The 22,984-nt window shown below is 41.7% G+C and overlaps 1 protein-coding gene across 9 annotated transcripts in view; it reads left to right on the forward strand.

The window, feature by feature from the left end:
* PHF14 (PHD finger protein 14) overlaps nucleotides 1-22,984 on the forward strand; it is a 599,885-nt gene that overhangs the window by 232,207 nt on the left and 344,694 nt on the right. For all 9 annotated transcript variants that reach the window (XR_003941940.1, XR_003941941.1, XM_030201081.1 and 6 more), the window contains one exon: nucleotides 8,215-8,383. Coding sequence is in view for 7 of the 9 variants with exons in the window: in XM_030201081.1 (XP_030056941.1) it covers nucleotides 8,215-8,383 (169 nt within the window). In the remaining 2 variants the exon portion in view is untranslated. The remainder of the gene's footprint in view (nucleotides 1-8,214; nucleotides 8,384-22,984) is intronic.

The following is a 22,984-nucleotide window of genomic DNA, read 5'->3' on the forward strand; positions in this document are numbered from 1 at the left end:
TTCCAACAGTGGTCATCTAGGTTACAAGTAACTGAGAGGCATATTTCAAAGCACTTAGCCTTCCAAAGTTCCATAGAAACCTATGGAACTTTGGAAGGCTAAGTGCTTTGAAAATATGCCTCATAGTAACATAGTAGATGACAGCAGAAAAAGACCTGCACGGTCCATCTAGTCTGCCCAACAAGATAAACTCATATGTGCTACTTTTTGTGTATACCTTGGTTTGTACCTGTCCTCTTCAGGGCACAGACCGTATAAGTCTGCCCAGCACTATCCCCGCCTCCCAACCACCAGCCCCGCCTCCCACCACCGGCTCTGGCACAGACCATATAAGTCTGCCCAGCACTATCCCCACCTCTCAACCACCAGTCCCGCCTCCCAGCACCGGCTCTGGCACAGACCGTATAAGTCTACCCAGCACTATCCCCGCCTCCCAGCCACCGCCTCTGGCACAGACCATATAAGTCTGCCCAGCACTATCCCCGCCTCCCAATCACCAGCCCCGCCTCCCACCACCGGCTCTGCCACCCAATCTCAACTAAGCTCCTGAGGATCCATTCTTTCTGAACAGGATTCCTTTATGTTTATCCTACGCATGTTTGAATTTGGTAACCGTTTTCTTTTCCACCACCTCCCGCGGGAGGGCATTCCAAGCAACCACTACTCTCTCCGTGAAAAAATACTTCCTGACATTTTTTGCATTACAAGTACTGGCAAGATCTTAAAAAGAGTAAAACAGATTCTTCTAGAACAATCAGGCATAATATTCTCACATGGGTAAAGTCCTCCAAGGAGCCTGGCGCAGACACTGCCATAGTGCACTGTCACTTAAAAACTCTGAGGCAGTTGCCTTCTCACCCAGCACTTGAGTGCGGGAACAGCAGTCTTGCGTTTTCCGCAGAACAAAGAGATTGGTTTTCTAATCTCTCCGTGGCTTGTCATACTTTTCTTTTTTTTTTTGGTTTTGCCCTTTTCGGGATATTTTTTCTGTCGTATTTTCTTTTTCACATTACTATATTTAACCATAACAAATTTTTTTCTAATTTTTTTTTCTTTCATTTTTCGGCCTAAGTGCCCTTTGAGGCCTTTTTGTCCAAGGTACATTGACCATTTTGGCTAGAAATTTACTCGATCTCCCTGGACTCTTGAACTTTTTGACTTTGCATTGGCTGTTTTTTCCCTCCTTGTCAAAGAGTGTGCTGAGTGGTTTTAAAATGTGTACTTGATGCATTAGGAGTGTCTTAGGCACAGACCCCCATAACTGGTGTGTTTAGTCCTTGGGTCTGGAACACCGAGACATACAGTGTAATCTCTGTCTGCAAGCGAGTGAAGATATTTAAAGCCCGCAGAATGCAATGGAAAAATACAAAATTTGGTTCAGCATCGAGCTTGGTAGGGGATTTGGCACTGGACACAGAACCTGCATCGATGTTGGCACTGACATCGGGTGCACTGGTGTTACATCAGGAATGCCTAGCATTGGACTTGGTACTATGGCCATATAAGGACTCCATGTCCTCCTCGTAGTGTATTTCAAGGGACCTGCGATACATAAAAAAAAAACCTAAGAAACATCTATCGATCGTTCTCTCTTCAGCCAAGTTGCCAAGATAGTCCCCAGCATTGACTTCTTCGATGCACTGGATGCATCCATGCTGCAAGGACTGCTTTCCTTGTCTTCAACTAATTACTCATCAGTGAGAGCCTTCGGAGTCCTTGAGGTCTCCCACGCCTAGTCAGGCTATAATGAAGACTGCCTCCATACCTGTTTCCTAGCTAGAACCGACACTTCCTCTACAAGAGGAAATCTGGGTTATGCTCAAGGAGAAGTTTTCAGGGCTACTGCGTGCGCAATCTACTCAGGCTTACATAATGCTTGCGTCAGCCTCATCCCATCCCGAGGACACGTCAGAGAGGTAGTCACGGCAGAGGTCCTGCATACCAGCTTTGCATCAACTGTCGAGGGTAGTACTAAGCTGACCGACACATGCTTCAACATTGGCAGAGGATCTCTCTCTCCTGGTTCAGAGATGCATCTTCTACTCAGGACTCTAGTCGACATGTTCTTTCATGTTCTTCCCAAGACAAGTACTTTGAAGAGTCAGACTCAGACTTCTCCTGGTAGTTGGAACAAGAGCCACATGACATCTCAGCTGAGGAGTCCTATGGCATTCCGTCAGAACCTTCTTTGCCACCTGACAGTCATAATTTATCAGAAAGTATATCTTGTCCTGGTTTTTCCATGAGATGGCCCAGGCCGTACCTTTCAAATTGAAAACTGAAGAAGAATCTCATTCAGAGCTCTTTGACATTCTAGATTTACTCTCCTCCTAGAGAGGGAATCACTCTCCCCCTTCATACAGTTATGAAAGATACTCTGTTCAAAAACTGGGAAGCTCTGTTAACAGTTCAGGTTGTTGCAAAGAAAATTGGTACTATGTACAGGAGCACTACAGGAGCCAATCACAAGAGTAGAAATAAAAATTCCAATTTATTCACCACATATATATGAATCAGAAATCATAGAAAAGGCCCGATGATCTTGTTTTGTCCTAACCAGGGCTGCATCAGGGGCTTCAGTGACGAAGCTGCCAATAAACATAAACACAAGCTGCCAATAAACAGAAAAACAAATGTGTAATTAAAACTACCATAAAAAAAAACCCAACTTAAAGCAACACTCAAAGTAACATACCAACAATCCATATATATATATATATATATATATATATATATATATATATATATATATATATGTTAAATTGTACAGTGCTGCGTAACCCTAGTAGCGCTTTAGAAATGTTAAGTGGTAGTATATATAACAAACCCACAATATGCTACATGTGTAGGAGCCACTTAAAAGATGCTAAAAATTGAATATGTAGAATATAAAAAAGGCAATAAAATAATGTATTCAGGCAGAAGTACAGTTAAAAAAATAAGTACATACCTCAAAGTTGGTTCAACAGCTAGGAGAAATGAAAAATTATTTAGTTGAAGGCTTGCTGTTCCAAAACTTCACTACTGGTCTTATAAATAAGGAGGCAAAAGAAAATGTAGCAGCAGTCTTACCTTCACTTCCAGAGAAGCAGCGCAGAGTCCAGTGGTGAATCCACCATTGCTGTCTCTTTACTAGCTTAAATAGGGATTGTGGGTAAATCAGAGGTAATACAGTTGTGAAAAGAAAAGCTTTATACACAACCACAATCTAAAAAAACACAAAAGTGCATACTATTAATGTAACTATATGAGTTAGAAGCCTTGGACAATTTAGAACATATATTTAGAGCTCCAAAAAAAAAAAAAACATCGCTTTGTGGGCTATTAATGTAAACATAATAAAACTGGAAAAATTAGGAGAGATCCTATTGGAAAGCAAAAATGCTACAAAAAGGGACTAAAAGAACACTAAAAAGAGGTGATAAAACCAAACCCACCATGAGAACAATGCATTTCACTACGTTCGTTAAGATATGTAATTAAAAATATGCGGCCATTTGGGGGGGGGGGGGGGAAGCACTTAACCACCACCCATTGAGATGGCAGTAAGAGCTCCCACGCTAACCCGGTGGTAACTGGGCAGCATGCGGCACTGCCCAATTACTGCCGGGTACACACCAGCTCTATAAAACTAGAAATAGTTTTGCAGTGCTGGAAATGGTGTGTGCTGGGAGAGGGAACTACCTCCGGGCTTCTGCAGGAGTCTGGCAGTACTTCCCCTTTGGCGAGCACTAAGCCCGTGTTGGGCTTACTGCCGCTTTGTAAAAGGGCCCCTAAAAGCAATTAAAATTAAATGGAGATGAGTCAGCATCCAGCTAATACAGTGTATTCATCTATCAGTACTTAAATAAAAAAAATGCAACGTGTGTTAAAAGCATTAAAAACTGAAAGAGGTAAGTACCCAACTAATGCTGTATAGTCATATATCTGTGTATACAAAAAAATATACACTAATGCAGGGACACCATTCGACTTGGCCTCAGTGTTTGCACAAAATGCCCGATAGTGGTAGCAGCAACACTCCGCAGGTAGGGCATATAAGTACATAAGTAGTGCCATACTGGGACAGACCAAAGGTCAATCAAGCCCAGCATCCTGTTTACAATAGTGGCCAATCCAGGTCACAAATACCTGGCGAGATCCCCAAAAAGTACAAAACATTTTAAGCTGCTTATCCCAGAAATATGCCGTGGATTTTCCCCAAGTCCATTTTAATAATGGTCTATGGACTTTTCTTTTAGGAAGCCATCCAAACCTTTTTTTAAACCCCGCTAAACTAACCGCCTTTACTACCTTCTCTTGCAAGGAATTCCAGAGTTTAATTACACGTTGAGTGAAGAAAGATTTTCTCAGATTCGTTTTAAATTTACTACTTTGTAGCTCCTAGTCCTAGTATTTTTGGAAAGAGTAAACAGATGCTTTATGTCCACCCGTTCCACTCCACTCATTATTTTATGGACTTCTATCAGCCGTCTTTTCTCCAAGCTGAAGAGCCCTAGCCGCTTTAGCCTTTCCTCATAGGGACTGGTTGATCAAAGCAACCTTCCAACAGTTGGCGCAGACTTTTATTCTCTCCACCATTCATCTGGAGTTCCTCAGATTTGTAGTAAATTACACCAAATCACATCTTCATCCAGTTCAAACCTTGCAGTTAATTGAGGCTCTCATGGACACTGTCCAAGGTTGAGCCTTTCTCCCACAAGGAGGGTAGACAGTATAATGTTATATATTGCAATAAAGTTGATTGATGGCCCCAGGAAATTTGATCATATAACACCTTTCCTCAAAACAGCACATTGGTTACCTTTACCTCACCGTATTATCTATAAGATAATTCTTTTGGTATACAAAACTTGCCTCTATGATGAACCACTTTACCTCTCTCACCTGCTAACTTCCCATTATATCCATAGGTCTTTGCAGTCTTCTTCTCAGAACCTGTTGACAGTTCCTTCTTTCTGGGAAGTCTCTCGTGAGTGATGGAGAGCTATTTTTTCAGTCCAAGCCCCTGAGCACTGGATTTGTTTACCACAGTTACTATGGCAACAGACTTCAGATCCAAATTTTAAAACATAATTTAAAACCTTTTTGTTTATGGACACCTACCCATGGTAGCCTCATGATTTGAGGTGGGTCTGACCGAATTTTACCCCTCCTGGTGTTCTTCCCCCTCTCTCTGTCCTATTGCAGATTGTAGTTCTACCCCTGTTCTCCTCTTGGTCATGTCTTGTTTTATCCCCCACCCCTTCCCTTTCTAGCACATACTGTAAGCCACCTAGCTGATCTTCTCGTTGGGTGGGATAGCAAGCCCTAATAAAACTTGAAAACTTGATAGTGCATGTCTTTGCTCAGATTTCCTGTTCCAACCAAGTTTCTGCTCGTCAGATGCTCTGTCTATTCGGTCACATGACTTCAACAGTCCAGGTAACACCATTAGCTTGGCTCCACTTCCAAGTACCTCAGTGGACTCTGCCCTCTAAGTGGTCTCAAGCCACAGGGCCACTCTCTGCCCATATTTGGGTTACTCCACAACTGCGCTACTCTCTACAGTGGTAGATGGTTCCATAGAATCTCACCCAGGGACTTCTGTTTCAGCCCCCTCCACATCACAAAGTTCTCACCATGAACACCTCCATGGTAGGTTCAGGAGCTCATCTCGATGGCCTTCATACATACTGTTCATGGTCCTCATGGGAGAAACGACAACTTATCAATCTCCTGGAATTACGAGCAGTCTGGAATGCTGTCAAAACTTTCCAGGATTACCTCTTCAATCAGATAGTTCTCGTTCGCACAGACAACCAGATTGTGATGTAGTATCTGAACAGGTTCTTATCTCTTCTGTAAACAAGCAGTCTACATATGGAATTGGGTAACTTCTTGAAACATAGTAACATAGTAGATGACGGCAGAAAAAGACCTGCACGGTCCATCTAGTCTGCCCAACAATTTTAAACTCATATGTGCTACTTTATATGTTTACCTGACCTTGATTTGTTTCTGCCATTTTCAGGACACAGACTGTAGAAGTCTGTCCAGAACCAGGCCCACTTCCCCCCACCGGCTCTGCCACCCAATCTCGGCTAAGCTTCTGAGGATCCATTCCTTCCGAACAGGATTCATTTATGTTTATCCCACGCATTTTTGAATTCCATTACCGTTTTCATCTCCACTACCTCCCGCGGGAGGGCATTCCAAGCATCCACCACTCTCTCCGTGAAAAAATACTCCCTGACATTTTTCTTGAGTCAGCCCCCCCTTCAATCACATTTCATTTCTATAAGGGCTGTTTCCTAGCTTGCAAGCAGAATTCTGTGGCTGACAAATTGAGCAGAATCCTTCAGCCTCACGAGTGGTCCCTCAGCATGCCTGTGGCTCGTCAAATCTTCCAGCAGAGGGGGATCCCAGTGATAGACCTCTTCTCCTCTGAACAACAAGCTTCCCTGTTTCTGCTCCAGCCTCTTTGCTCCCAAATCGTGTAGCCACAGATGCCTTCCTTCTTCACTGGGGAACAGATCTTTTATATGCCTTCCCTCTGTTGCCTCTCATTGGGAAAACTTCTCAAGCTGTATCGAGACTAAGGGACCATGATCTTAATTTCTCCCTTCTGGACATGTCAGATTGGTTCCCTCTTCTCTTAGAGTTATCATCAAAGAAACCGTTGAGGTTAGATCCCTTTCCAACCCTGATAACACAGAACAAGAGCTCCCTTATGTATCCACGCCCTGATGGCGTGGCTCTTTGCAACATAGACTTAGCTTCTTTAACTACTTCTAGCCTCTAGGAAGCCTTCTACACACAAATGTTACCGTTTCAAAAAGAAAAGATTTTCCTTCTGGTGTGCAGCCAGAGCACTCGACCCTACTATGTGCTCTCTTCCTTCCCTTATGGAGTACCTCCTCCATCTTTCTAATTCTGGCCTCAAAACTAATTCAGAGCACACATGATTCTCTCTCTCTCTATAAAGAGAGAGATGGAATTTTTAAACAACATCCATTTTTAACCTTTGCAGCCACTCCCTCTTACTTTTATTTTACTATTTTCCCCATTTTATTATAGCTATTCTAGTTCATTACGTTCTTTTCACATATCCTTTGAAATGCCTTTCATAATGTAAGTAGTTATGTTCATCACAATTTATAATACTGTTCCTACATTTCCTTGTTTTTACTATATTCTTTACCATGTAAGATGCGTTCTTTTACTATGTAAGCCGCACTGGACCTGCTGTATGTGGGAAAGAGCGGGGTACAAATGTAATAAATAACTAAATAGCTGTCCTTATAAAATTTAAATGCTAACACATCAGGTTTCCTGATTGTCTTCATTCCATTTATTAATTGAAATTTGATAATGTTTATAATCATTATTGACAAGTATACCCCAACACATTAGCTCCTGAATTATTTAATTGCTAAATTATTTAAAAACTGCTGTAATACTGTCTCCTCTTTGTGTCTGTTCATTGGCACCAAAGAAAACTAAATACCATTTTCTTTTTCTTTCTGTGAAGCCTTTTTGACAATTTTTTGTTTTCTAGATTTATACCGCAGACACATCACTGTTAAATTCACTCTTTGGTCTTTATTCTCACTCTTTGGGTTAATCTACTGTTGGAAACTCTGGCTTGTAGAAAGAGCAGTGACCAATGAAAATGACTTGACCAGTCCTATGCTTTAACCATTAGGCTACTTCATTCAGGAGTCCTTTTACAAAGGTGCGCTAGTGTTTTTAGTGCGTGAATTAAATATTAATATATTCCTATGGGTGTCTAGAGTTTAGCACATGCTAAAAATGGTAGTGCCCCTTTGTAAAAGACCCCCCTCAATGCATATAATTAACACAGAAGCTGATACTTCTGCCGCTGCACCCAGGATTAGGCCCTGCATTTTTCCCTGTGCTACTTCAGTGGAAGTAAAATATGTATTGGAGAAGCCATGAACAGAGTTGCCCATGCACACTCTCCTCTAAGTCAGAGACACACGCAGAGAGAAAACACAACTACATATATACACATGGGTTGAAAAGAATTCTATGAGCCATGGTCTGCACTCGTACTTCACTTAGTTTTAAATAGAAATATTATTGTAAATACATGTGCCTATTTGGTTCTTGTATTTTTATTTATTTTACTTTATGTATTTTTTAACAGAAAATATGCTTTTTTGTTCTTTATTTTGCTTGTTCAGATTTTTTAAAATCATTCCTTTCCAGGCAGTGCTCAGAATGTGACCAGGCAGGTAGTAGTGACATGGAAACAGACATTGCCATGGAAACCATGCCAGATGGGACCAAGAGATCAAGGAGGCAAATTAAGGAACCAGTGAAATTTGTTCCACAAGATATACCACCAGAACCCAAGAAGGTTTCTCTAAGAAGCACGGTAAATTCAACTTTCTTTATGAACGTGCATTTTGACATAAATTATAAAGAACTGTTTTGTATAGGTTAATGAACTTGACAGAAAATATGCAGTAATTTCAAAACATAGATGATGAAGTTTCTCATATTTTTGATTTTACATGTTTATACAATATTTTCTGAGAATTCCAGAAAAGTAGTAGCGTGTCAGTTTTTCTCATTTTTTTCTAACCTTTTTATTTAATATTTGTTTTTTACTCATATAAGTTGGACTATTAAAAGGCATGCATATAGTGTTACCATTTTTGAACCTTTATTTTATTGATGGTTGTTGTATGCAGAATAGCTGTGATTAATTTGCCAGATTGTCTAATGCAATTCACACATTTGATGTTTGGGATTGTGATGATTAGTGCAGGACATTTTAATTATTTGCAGCTGTCTTTTTTTTTTGATGAACCAGTCTTTTAGTAGTTTTATAATATAGCTTTATATACTGTGGTTGAGAAGAAATTTATGACATGACAAACTTTAAAAATAAATTCATATCAAGAATATTTTAGGAAGGGTCAAATTTGTTTGCTGCAAAGTTAATCTTTGAGCTTTACTCCGTGTGTTGCTGTCAGATGAGTCTGTCAGTGTTAAAGAGTATGCACAGGCATAGAAGAATTTGGATCAGTGACACCCTCATGATCAAAAGCAAACGCCGGCGCTAGAGGCTGTTAGCGCCGTACTAGCGCCGGTGTTTGCTAGCATCGCATTATCAGAGCCGTAGAGCGTGTGAAACAACGCGCTTGAGGGCTCTTTGCGCAGGTAGCATGCAAATGCATGCTAAACAGGGCTTAGCGCATTCATTGCCAATGATCGGCGGCCAGCGCGCCAAAATTTTGGTCGCTGTTTGTGGCAAACCCTACGCCAGCTCGGAGCTGGCGTTAGGGTTTGCAGATCATTGGGGAGGAATGGTGAGCCCTGTCCAGCATGCAGTTGCATGCTGGCAGGCCCCTGTTCCCCCCCTCCCCAAAGTAAACCTGGCAACAGGGGGCTGGAGGTCCGGTGGACCTCCGGTCCCCCCCCCCGATAACCCCTCCCCCCAGGTTCAGGGAGGGCTGGAGAACCAGTGGGTCTCCAGTCCCCCAAACCCCCAGAAAAATGACTCCTTTGTGGTCCAGTGGCCGCCGGTCATCCTCATCCCCCCCCCCCCCCCCCCCCCCCCCAGCGAGCAATTTTGTTAGCTTTGTTTATTTACTCCTTTAAAATTTTCTTCCTTAAGCAGTGCCAGTCCACCTTTAATGCACATCCATAGCAACAAAGTTGACATAGCCAAAGTGATTTTCAGTTACTTAAGGGTTCTTTAAAAGGGAACATTTAACATGTTCATTTTTATAGCATTAATTATAGCTATAAAAACAAATATAATAAAAGTGGTGCATAATGAACCCCATAGGGATCTGTTCATTAAAGTACTATAAATAGCACATGGATTTTAAGATATTGCAAAAGAAGATGTCAGATTATATTGAGTGTTTCATCTTATTCATTAAGGGGTCCTTTTACCAAGTTGCAGGAAAAAGGGCCCTGCGCTAGTGGCAGGGGCCGTTTTTCTCACGTGCCGGGGCCCTTTTTACCGCAGCGGGTAAAAAGACCTCAGGCATACATGACCATGTGTTGAGAGAACTCTTACTGCATGGCCATGCGACAGGGAGCCCTTACTACCACCCATTGAGGTGGCGATAAGGGCTCCTACCCTAACCCAACACTACGGGCAAGTGCGGCAGTGCCCGATTATAGCCTGGTTACCACTGTGCAAGCCATTTCCATTGGTTTTCTTTTTCCCCGGAAATGGCTTGCGCGTGGGGCGAGACTACCGCCAGTGGTTGCGTTGGGACAGCGGTAGTCCTGGAAGAGCAAGACTTGGGCTTACCGCCACTCTGTAAAAGGGTCCCTAAGAGTTAGATATCAACAGTTTGTGCCTAATATTTTTATTTGTACACAGTGTGATATGAAATGTTTAATATCATAAAGTGTATGATAAAAAGGTGCCACTAACTTCATACTTTATTAAATTTATATTATGTGATACATGTTTCAAATGGATGTTTAGAGGCTCATTTTCAAAGCACATAGACTTACAAAGTTACATAGGTTTTTACGTTTGGGAAGCTTGCCAGGTGCCCTTGGCCTGGATTGGCTCTTGTCGTGGATAGGATGCTGGGCTCGATGGACCCTTGGTCTTTCCCAGTGTGGCATTACTTATGTACATATGTACTTATATAGGTTACTAAGAGAAGCATAATCGAAAGGGACACCCAAGTTTTGCTGAGGACGTCCTCGCAAAACGTCCCGGTGGAAGGGCGGGGAAACCTGTATTATCGAAACAAGATGGACGTCCATCTTTTTTTTTTCGATAATATGGTCGGGGACGCCCAAATCTTGACATTTAGGTCATCCTTAGAGATGGTCGTCCCTAGACTTGGTCGTTACTGAGATAATGGAAACCAAGGATGCCCATCTCAGAAACGACCAAATGCATGCCCTTTGGTCGTGGGAGGAGCCAGCATTCATAGTGCATTGGTCCCCCTGACATGCCAGGACACCAACCGGGCACCCTAGGGGGCACTGCAGTGGACTTCAGAAATTGCTCCCAGGTACATAGCTCCCTTACCTTGTGTACTGAGCCCCACAAAACCCACTAGCCACAACTGTACACCACAACCATAGCCCTTACGGGTGAAGGGGGCACCTAGATGTAGGTACAGTGGGTTTGTGGTGGGTTTTGGAGGACTCACATTTACCACCACAAGTGTAACAGGTAGGGGTGGATGGGCCTGGGTCCGTCTGCTTGAAGTGCACTGCACCCACTAAAATTGCTCCAGGGACTTGCATACTGCTGCGATGGACCAGAGTATGACATTTGAGGCTGGCATAGAAGCTGAAAAAAAATATTTTTAAATATGTTTTTTGAGGGTGGGAAGGGGTTAGTGACCACTGGGGGAATAAGGGGAGGTGATCCCCGATTCTCTCTGGTGGTCATCTCTGGTCAGTTCGGGCATCTTTTTTTTTTTTTTATATTTTATTTATGAAATTTTTCAAATAATTTACAAGCATATAAATCTTGTAACAGGAAAAATTGGGTGAACAAGTAATCTCTTCAAAAAGAAAGAAACATTTACACTTGTTTCCCCCCTTCACTCCAATATAAGTCCACATTGTGGGAGTTCAAAATGTACAAAATTAGTTGGAATAAAATAACAGGCAAATATTACTATGAAACAATAGGTCAGATGTTTTCAAGACGCCTTATTTTATCAAACGTTATCGGTGGATGGAGCAGCTGCGCCTTCCATCTTTCTAGATGTTATAAACAACTCCAGTTGGGGTGGATCAAAAAAGATAAATTTCTCAGTTCGGTAGGTGACTAAACACTTGCAGGTAAATTTTAGGAAAAAAGTTGCTCCCAAGTTGATCACTTCTTGCTTCTTCTGCAAAACTTTTTTCCGGCGTAGCTGTGTTTCCCTTGATACATCTGGGAAAATATTAATTTTTAACCCCGTAAAAATTGTATCCCGATTTTTATAGAATAATCTCAGTATCCATAGTTTATCTGGTGATAAAACCACAGTCGCCACCAACGTAGCTGGCAAAACTAAATCTGTATCAGAGGCTTCTAATATAGCAGATATATCCAGAGGTTGAGTCTTTTTGCTGTTGTTGCTGTTGCATGCTCCCAGAAGGGATATAAAACACTTGTGTGAAGGGAGGCATATTTTCCTCTTTGATTTGAAGCACTTCTTTGAGGTATAATTTTAACATCTCTTTAGGTGCAACATTACTCACATATGGAAAGTTCACAAAACGCAAATTGTTGCTTCTAGTAAAGTTTTCCATAGTCTCTGCTTTCCTTCTCAGGTTAGCTAGATCTTTTAGCATTACAGTTTGAGTTTCTTGTGTGTGCTGTAGTGCTTTAGCTTGATTTTCCACCTGTACATTTAAGCGTTTTACTGTCTCCTCCACACAAGCCACTTCTTGTTTAAGTGTTTGTATCTGTGGTAACAAAGCTTTGCCTAAGCCTGCAATTAAGTTCCAGAGGCAATCAAGCGTCACTTCGGGGGGGTTTAGTCTGAAATAGAGCAAGTGAAAAGGCTCCTACCTCCGTTTGTTGTGAAGAAAGTCCAGACCCAGCAGGAGTATTCCCTCATTCTATTGATGTCTGTGACAGTATGAACTCTGCTCCTTCACGCTCTCTAATTGCCCTCAGTCTTCCTTCGTCCATTTCCCTTTCCGGGTTTGGAGTCAGTGACGCCGATAATAGAGAAGCAGGTCCATGCTGTCCTGGAGGAGGTGGAGGCGTTCGGGCGTCGGGGCTTAAAGAAACTTCCAGCTCTGGAGATCCCAACAGGCTTCCAACCACAGCTGGGGACCTCAGCGAGCCGCTCACCGGCGTACTTGCGTCTTGGTGAGTCCGCTGAACAAAAGTATCAATCGGGCCACGTCGAGAGGGGAGTCTCGGTTGCTGGTGGGCTACGGCAGCAGCCTTCCCCCTTCTCTTTGGCATTATTAGGAAAGTTTTCTTGGTGCTAAAACAAAGAACCAGCAAAAAAACTCTGAGGCAGTTTCGCAGGAACTCAAAAAATATGTCTGACCTACTCGGCGGCCATTTTGAACTCCCCCAACTAAGCTCGGGCACCTTTTTGTGGCTTGGTCGTAACAAAAACAGGACCAGGTAAAGTTGTCCAAATGCTCATCAGGGACGCCCTTTTTTTTTCCATTATGGGTCGAGGACGCCCATGTGTTAGGCATGCCCAAGTCCGGCCTTTGCTACGCCTCCGACACCCCTGTGAACTTTGGTCGTCCCTGTGACGGAAAGCAGTTGGGGGCACCCAAAATCGGCTTTCGATTATGCTGATTTGGGCGACCCTGTGAGAAGGACTCCCATCTTCCGAGTTGTGTCGAAAGATGGGCGTCCTTCTCCTTCGAAAATAAGCCTGTAAGTAACTTTGTAAGTCTATGTGCTTTGAAAATGAATACCTTAATGCTATATGATATCTTTATTCATTTCTATTATCAAAACACATTCAAAATACCAAAACAAGTAAATAAAAAGAAGTGGTAACTGTTTAATAAACCACTTCTTTTTATTTACTTGTTTCGGTATTTTCTATGTGATCTGCTGTTACTTTGTATCTCAGCAGGCAGATCAGTGCCTCTTATTTTTGTTGTTTATTATCAAAACACTGCAGAAAAGCATTGACCAGGAAGAACATAAAATTAGAAGTTCACAGGGAAAATGTGTCTATATTATTCTGAAGGGAGAGATAAATACTGGGCCTGAGAGTTGGGAGGAAAATGGTTTTTTTTTCAGGTTTTGAAGGGGCCTTTTTCTGTTTTGTTTTATTCACCTCTGCTTTGCGAATTGAAAACTGAAGTGTCTTTAAAGAGATTTTTTTGTTGTGTTATCATTCCATCTACTAACTTGTATTGGCTTTATGTTTGGTAGTGGTAAGGTAGTAAGTACAATTTGAAGAGTGACAGTAGGAAATTGGTGTGGAAGGAAGCAGGAGTACAACTGAGACCAATAAGGGAGAGGAAAGGAGGGAGAATAATGAGGGGGCAGTGGAGGAGTAGCCTAGTAGTTATAGCACTAGGCTGACAACCATGGAAACTGAGTTCATATCCTGTTGCTAATCCTTGTGATCTTGGGCAAGTCACTTAACCCTCCATTGCCTCAGGTGAAAGGTATGAGCTACAGTGTTGTGAAAAAATTTTGCATCACCTTAACAAATCTTCACATTTACATGTTTGGCTCAGAGTAGAGAATGACATAGGGATGGAGACCCACAGTAACTGTGAGGATGGGGAGGGGGGCAGAGCGGGATAGAGCTTGAAGGGTCAGGGTGTGGATGAGGACGGATCCCATGGGGATGGGGACAGAGACTGACTTTCTCCCCATGTCATTCTCTCAGAGTCAGTGTGTCGTGGAGACACTTATTTTACTTACTATATTTATAGCCTTCCTGACATAGGCAGTGTACAAGTAAACATATACAATAAAATATAGACATACATAGTACCAATTAACATCCTTCTTGTCATATCATTTCCTCATCAGTTTATCACATGTAGGCTTGTACAAGCAATTGAGTCTTTAGCTTTTTCCAAAATTTGGGTATGGATGGTGACAAATGAATCAGTCCAGCTATAGAGAAAATCTTGTCAGATGTCTCCACATAATGCACCTTAGCCAGAGAATGTTGAGCCAATTGTCGAGTCCTAGTAGATCTTAAAGATCCATCAGACTCATGACATTTTATATCTTGTTTGAAATATCCAGGCACAATATCAGTCATGATCTTAAAAATCAACATAAGTATTTTTTTTATTTTATTTTATTTATAACAACTTATTTTACAAGCACTAAAATAACTTGTCAGAAATACAGAGAAAATAACACAAGAATTATTTCAATCTGGTAATTCTATACTCTTCCTTAGACCACAAAATAGGGAGCGTGAAACAAGACAAGGAGATCAATAAAACAGTAAATAAAGAAAACATGGTATTAACCTGATTATCCCCAGTTATTATTTATCTGAATCATTATTCCACATTGATCGTCTGGTTGGCTTCTTATTTATTTATTTATTTATTTGTTACTTATATCCCACATTTTCCCACACATGCAGGCGCAATGTGGCTTACAGAGAATTACATAAGAGTACAATCTTAACAGCTTAGGCAAGCATAAAGAGGTAAATAGGAGGGAAGAAACTAACAAAGTGAACTAAATAGGGTTGGGTACAAGGGATACTTTAATCAACATGGTAAGATGAGGGGTAAGTCTTAGCAAAGAGGAATGTCTTTAATAACTTCTTAAAAAGGGCATGGTCCTCTTGAATTTTAAGGTGACGAGGTAACGTATTCCAGTATTTGGGACTCCAATAACAGAAAGACGAGGCGAAGATTTTCTTATACTTGACTCCCTTACAATTAGGAAAATGGAGGTGGAGATAGGACCTTGCAGCAGGGTTGGCATTTCTGGGCGGAAGGTCAATCAAGGGAACCATGTATTCCGGGGCAGCCCCATAGATGATTTTATGTGTTAGGGAGCAGATCTTAAAAGCAATGCGCTCCTGTACAGGCAGCCAATGAAGTTTAAAGCGCAAGGGGTCTGCGTGTGCAAAACGCCGTTCGTTTAAGATGAGCCTCGCCGCTGTGTTCTGAGCCGTTTGGAAAGTTTTCAATAAGGAGACCTGGCAACCCACATAAATACCGCTACAATAATCCAGGTGGGATAAGACGAGCCAATGGACAAGGGTACGAAACAAGTCTCTGGAAAGGAGGAATCTGATACGTCGAAGCCTCCACATGGCCTGGAACATTTTTTTGGATACCAAGTGTACTTGATCAACCAGCTGGAGATGTGAATCTAGATGAACTCCTAAAAGTCTCAGGCTGTTGGCAATCGGGAGGGCGGAGCCCAGAACTGGAAGCATTGTGTCAGTTACATGAGCGTGCGTGGACGAGAGGATGAGGCAATGAGTTTTTTCTCTGTTTAGCCTGAAGCGGAACACCCTGGCCCATTGTTCTAAAGTGGAGAAACAGGCATCTATGAGGTTGGCAACTTCTGATATTGTTGATTGAAAAGGGATGTAGACTGTAATATCATCCGCATAGATGAAAGGGTTGAGGTCCAGATTTGCAAGTGCTTTGGCTAGAGGCATCATCATTATATTGAATAGGGTAGGTGAGAGGGGAGAGCCCTGAGGGACTCCACAGGAAGCATTCCACGGTTCAGAAGTGTGGGAATTCACCATGACTTGATAGGACCTAGAAGTCAAGAAACCCTTGAACCAACACAAAACTGGTCCTCCTATGCCAAAAGAATCCAGTAGATGGAGCAGGAGTTCATGATCCACCATATCAAAAGCACTAGACATGTCAAATTGTAACAGGAGAATCTTCCGTCCAACAGATAGTTCTCGACGAAAGTTGGATAGGAGGGTAACCAGGACAGTCTCCGTGCTGTAATGGGCTCGAAAACCTGATTGAGAATAATGGAGAATATCAAAATTATTTAGAAATTCATTGAGTTGAATATTGACCAGGCTCTCCATCAGCTTGATAACTAGAGGTATCGAAGCCACTGGGCGATAGTTAGAGATGACATCTGGTTTGATCTTTAAATTTTTTGGGATTGGAGTGAGAAGGATGTTTCCATGATCTGGTGGGAAAAATCCTGCAATTAACATATTGTTAAGATAACAAGTCAGGTCTTCAATGTAACATTTTGGTGCGACTTTTAGAAGATGAGTCGGGCATACATCTAATTTGCAGTTTTTTATTTGTGAATTTACGTAGAGCAGTAGTCACTTTGTCAGGTAATAGGCGATTAAATTTGATCCAAAAGCGGTCAGCAGGGCAAGCACCCAAAGGCACATCCAAGGATGCAAGAAAGTCATCCACATCAGAAAGGCAGCTGACGGTTGAAGACCGTAGGGTAAGAATTTTCTCCTTGAAGTAAGAACCAAGTTGTGTAGCTGAGGGAGGGTCAACACTGGAGCGTTCTAGCTTGCGAGTATCTAGAAAGGTGTTTAATAGTCAATTTATTTCATTGGAAACATACTTATTGTCCAACCAGAAATTATTTAACAATACAAACACTTGAGTCTCTAATCCAGTTCCCACTGATTAAGGTAATCCCAGTTTCATAGGCTTCACTCCTTTTGAATTAATATACTAAGAGGAATCATTTCAGAGGAAAAAAACTTTAGGAGTCATACCCAGAACTCTGGGAAAACAGGAAAACAACAATCTCAGTATTAATCATCTGTAATAATCATTTTGTTCAAATTTTTCTGGTCTATTATCATTTTCAAAATCTTAACCGTTTCCTACTCCTGTAGAACTTCATTTGCTGTATCAATTTTCATTCTCAAAGGATTCAATTAGATTATCCATGTGGCTCACTAATAAGATTATATCTGAAGCAAAATTATTTACTACCACCATTAGGTCCTGGAGTGCCTTCCAGATGATATTCAATGTAACCTCCACGGGAGCCAAAATCTCCAATCTGATAGCTCTTATGGGTTTAGGAGTGGCACCGCTGACACGGGTTCAGCTGTAAACGACTTCCATTTCAGCATACACTCCTAACTCACTCCTCCACTCCTTTGGACATGGTGGTTAAATGATTCGGGAGCGATGAAGTTGTTTCCAGGTCCAAGAGCATCGACGCTCCTTCGCTGGCGCTAATCAAAGGACTCACCAACCCAGTCATCTGTGGGCAGCTCATCGCGCAGTGGTCCCACACTTGCTGCATAGGGGACAAAACGCTGGCCATTGGCGGCTGACCCCCCCCCCCCCCATTGTCCCCTTCCTGTCAGTTAAGGTAACTGCAAATTCAGAGAGGAAATTTCAAGTAAACAAAGACAAAACTTCAGAGGACAGCTTGGCCGTTGAGCGTACGAGCTTCAGGTCGCCATCTTTCCACTCTCCCTAGTTTGGGACACTCTTTGTCTGGTTTCTCCTCAGAGGCCTGTCTGATATGGGTAACCCTTCAGCATAGCCCTCTGTCATTGAAACACAGAAGCCCCTCCACCACTACAAGGTGGTGTCCCTTTGGAGGGGTTAACATCAGTATTTTATTTTGAATCCTGTACTTCACCGGGAGCCAGTGTAAGGACTTCCTTGACAAAGATAAATTATCAAATTTATAAAGTTCTACAATTAGTCTAACACAGCATGCATAACATATACCATTTCATTCAGAAATTAATGTTACATTTATTTTGAGTGGTTTTATGAAATTTTATGGTACTTTATGCGTTTTTTGCCAGACTAGCCTTTGAGCCTGTAAAAACGGGCTATTATAGGAAGGGGGGTTGAAAGGCCCGCCCCCGCCACCGAGTTTGCCGCTACCCCCCCCCCCCCCGAGCCGTCACCACCCACCTTCCACCCGGCCGGGCCCTCGCTCCGCTATTGAAACAGCGAGGGTCCGGGAACGCAGCACTGAGCTCTGCTGAGCTGTTTCAATAGTGGAGCGAGGGCCCGACCGGGTAGAAGGTGGGTGGCGGCGGCGACTCGGGTGGGGGGAGTGTTAGACGGTGGTGTCCCTCCCTCAGAAATGCGCAGTAGAGACCCTCTGTGTTCCGCCCCCCTGTCATCACGTATTGACGCGGGGGCGGGGCAGAGAAGGTCTCTACTGCGCATTTACGAGTGAGTACGGTCATTTGCCGTTTATATGTTTGATATATTGTAGAGTTGGTAGAATTCTTGGATTCTTTGCCAAACTAGGATTGAAACAGACCAATCAAAAAATAGGATTGTCTTCCAATAGAAATGCAGAATGATTGGCCAGTTATACTGCAGCTAGAAGCACTACTCAGACAATGTAAATATTGATGGGAATTGCCAAAACATGTGGTGCTTGTTGGCTGGCTTGGACGGTAGTTCAGGGATGGAAAAGATTTGAAATGCAGGCTGCGTTGCCTCAGGAAGACTGGGTTTGTGTGGTAGTTTTGCATGGGGAGGAGTATTCCAGTTGGGAGATTACTTCAAGGGTTATATGTTGTCAGGGTACGTCCTTGAGAATCATGCAGGAGCATGAGGAGACTGGCAGCATGAAGGATGTGTTGGTATGGGCAGCCTAAGAGTTCGACAGAAGGAGAAGATTCTGGGTTCTTATGATTTCCTTGAGCAACATGAAGCTCACCTCTCCTCAACTGCTCGGAGAATGGAGGGAGAGATGCTCAGTTGGTGTTTGCACTTCATCTGTGAGGAGAGGATGCTTGGAGTTTGGCTTGGGATGTTACTAATCAAGGATGAAGCCACTGCTGACAAGATGACCAGAGAAAGAAGCATATGGCATAGGTAAGGAAGTGCTCCAGTTGGAGCAGGAGGGAATAGGAGACAGTGTTATGTAATGATGAAAACACTTTCTACATCCTTGGAAGTCATGAAAAAACATTTGTAAGAAGGTTCCCAGAAGAGGAATATAAACCAGAGTGTCGGAATCTTTTGGTTAAGCATCCAACAGAGGTGATAATCGGGGGATGCACGTTGAGTCTCTTGTTGCTGCTTGGAGTTGTGTCATCACTTGGAAACAACTGTTGAATCTGGTGCACTCCATACCAGGAACATGCCAATGGATTAAAAATTAAAAATAAAATACAAAAAAAGAACAAAGGTTAGCCAATTAAGTATTAAAAACCAAAACTGTTCAATAGCCTTTTTCAGGGCCACTACAACAAATTAATTCCTATAAAATATTAACATAAATGTGCCCAATAGTATTTGTATTATTTAACTTCAGTTCTGATATATGCATTTGTAAGGCATGGTACAGAACTATAGACAGCCCTCCTCCCCCAGTGCAAATAACATCTCAGCTGACTTTCTGATAGAAATTTATAGTCAGAAAGAATGCACAATTGAATTTTGATATATAGCATGTGCATTGCCTTGGAATTCTGGAAAATAATTTGCCATACTAGCACACAATCCTAGAAAATTTGATTTTTTGAGGTGATGCAAAAAAGTACATGTAAATGAATGGCAGGAGAAAGAGAGAGAGAGTACTGTGATCAAGAGCCTGAGATTTCATTTACCTGGCGGGGAAACACGTACAAGCTGTCCACTAAAGAGAAGGTGGGACAATATCTGTATCAAAGAGAAGAATATGCTAGTGAAGAAAGTTTCTGATGTGTGGCGAGCTGTATGGGAGATAGACAGCAAGCTTCTTGATGTCACTCAAGATAACAGTTATAAGGTGCCAGATGGAGCTTGGTGGCTTTGTGAACACTATGGATGCCTTCTCCTAAATTACTGAAACTTACAAGACAAGCTTTGTTGAGTTTGAGTTCAATCTGTAACTGAGAGAAGTGGAAAAGTGAGGTATCATTTATCGTTATCATTTATTCATTTTATATACCGTTTCTTATTGCTGCTGCAAAACAGAACGGTTTACATTAAAAAAAAAAATACAACTCATACATACAAACAAATAAGAACTCCAATCATTGATAGAAAAGCACAGCAACCCAAAATGACAAAGAAGGACATACCTAGTGAAATCTACAAATTAAATACAGTTAAGCCTAAACTTCTACACCTTCTCTACTATTACAAGTTCTGTTCAATACAGTAGGTTGAAAATTTGCAAAACATCTCAACTAACATCGAATAGAGACTTCGAGATCTCTGTTACCTTAAATAATTAAAGGAAGGGATAAACATGGAAGTTATAAAGACAAGGAACACGTTAGGAAAATTGTTATAGCCTAAATGCTCAACTCCAAGCTCATGCCATATGAGTATGTGTAATCTATTTTATAAATCAACAAACTAGCTATCATCAAATCCTTAGAATGGAGCCAAAAAGAAATAATTACCAAAATAATAATGCCACATTCAAATGATAGAATTACAAAACTTTTTTTTTTTGTGTCGGACCATCAGAACTGTATAGCCCATATAAGCTCACTCTTCATAGCATCAGGCTATAATATTCCTCATTAATCTGCTTTTTAAATAGTAACTTTAAAAATAGTGATAATGTCCATAGTCTTTGGGTGATAGTAGTATTCCATTTAAATTTTAGAAGTTTCTCAAAATATAAATTTAGCTTATAAAGTGCTTCAGCTCAGACTTATACTACAGCGAACAACAGGGATCGATTGTACTAAAAAGCAGGGCAGACTTCAATGCACAGAATAATAAGCACTTTTAGCATATTCTGAACTCAAGTGAAGAGACTGAGTCTTCATAGCCACAGCCTGTACATATAGAATATCCTTATGGATCAATCTGTAAAGGACAAGTGTGTAAAACTGTTTTCAATTCAGAATTCAACATTCACATTAACTAAATTGTTACACAACAATGGAATCTTTTCTAATGCTTAATATTGACCAAGAATGTAAATTAAAACAACGAACAACAGGATTCCCGTTGTTCGCTGCTAAGTCTGAGCTGAAGCTCTTTATAATCTAAATTTATATTTAGAGAAACTTCTAGAATTTAAATGGAATTGTGGATACTATTGTCATGCAAAAGACAATAGAGCCCTTTTACTTAGGTACACAGACGATATATCAGTTGTCATCCCAATTCCATTTACATTATCCCAGATGACACCCTTACTGCCACCCATTTACTAGGTGGTAAGGGCTCCCACTAAATCTGCTAGTAGGCAGCATGTGGCGGTTTGCCGGTTAGCGTAGGGCACACCTACTCTCCATCCACAACCTCGTCCCGCGCTAAAAATGATTTAATATATTTAGCACGGGATTGGAATGTGCTGATCCCAGAACTACCATGGGACACCTGAGCGCGTTCCACAGTAATGACTTTTAGCGTGCAGTAATTCTTACCGCTGCTTAGTAAAAGGGCCCCTATGGACATTATCACTGTTTTAAAAGTTACTACTTAAAAAGTGGATCAATGAGGAACATTATAGCTTGATGCTAAGAAGAGTGAGCATATATGGAAGAGTGGCCTAGTGGTTAGGGTGGTGGACTTTGGTCCTGGGGAACTATGGAACTGAGTTTGATTCCCGGCACAGGCAGCTCGTGACTGGGCAAGTCACTTAACCCTCCATTGCCTGCCGCATTGAGCCTGCCATGAGTGGGAAAGCGCGGGGTACAAATGTAATAAAAATATGGGCTACACAATTCTGATGGTCCAACAGAAATGTTTTTTCTAGTTCTACCATTTGCATGTGGCATTAGTATTTTGATAATCTATCTTATATGCATCTTTTAACTGATTGCAAATGTCAGCTAGTCAATCTGTAGGCTGTAGTAGTATACAAGACCTAGGCCCCTGTTTACAAAGCCGCTCTAGTGACTGGCGGTGTGGTACTGTTGACACAGCATCTGCTAGCTTGGGGGCTAGCTTAGTATGGCCCCAGTGCTGTGGTCTGTGGTCGCCAAACCAACAGAATGTTTGGGAACCATGCCATTGAAAATAACTCTCCCTTGTTCCCTGTAGTTCACACTTGCGTGCGTGCGTGCACACACACACACACATACGAATTCCTTAAGCCACACATCACATGTTTTCTCCACTTAATGGTTTAGAAAATGATCTTTGTATCTATTTTTCCAGTTAGTACTCCTTGCAATAAAAAGACATGCATGTCTGATTTCAATGCCTTATGCTGTTGGTTATACCTGTATCAGCCATATAAGAAATGATTATAAATCTGAGGGACATAGTTAAAGATTTTGTGGGTCATTCCAATTTTCTTTCCCTTAATCATGAATCAATTCAAGCTAATATAATAGAGCCTGATTTAATTCAATCCATTTATTCCATTTACAGACAATTTAATTTTACTTGGTTCATAGAAGACTTGATGTTCCTGAACGATATCTGTTCTGTGGTAAATTATTAACACTAGTAAGACCAATGCATGTCTTCCATTGACCCCCCCCACCCCCCCCCCCCCCCCCCCGAACCAAGATGTCAGTTTCTAATATAGTAACCTATTGCTGGAGCTAATGAGGTTGTACAGTTTTCATATGTTGATGAAAGAGCCATACCTAACTTCTGTATGTTTATTTGATTATTTTACAGGTTGCAATGTTTGTGATTTTAACTAAATTATCAAAGTTATTTCATT

This window comes from Microcaecilia unicolor, chromosome 1 (genome assembly GCF_901765095.1).
Source record: "Microcaecilia unicolor chromosome 1, aMicUni1.1, whole genome shotgun sequence".
NCBI lineage: Eukaryota > Metazoa > Chordata > Amphibia > Gymnophiona > Siphonopidae > Microcaecilia > Microcaecilia unicolor.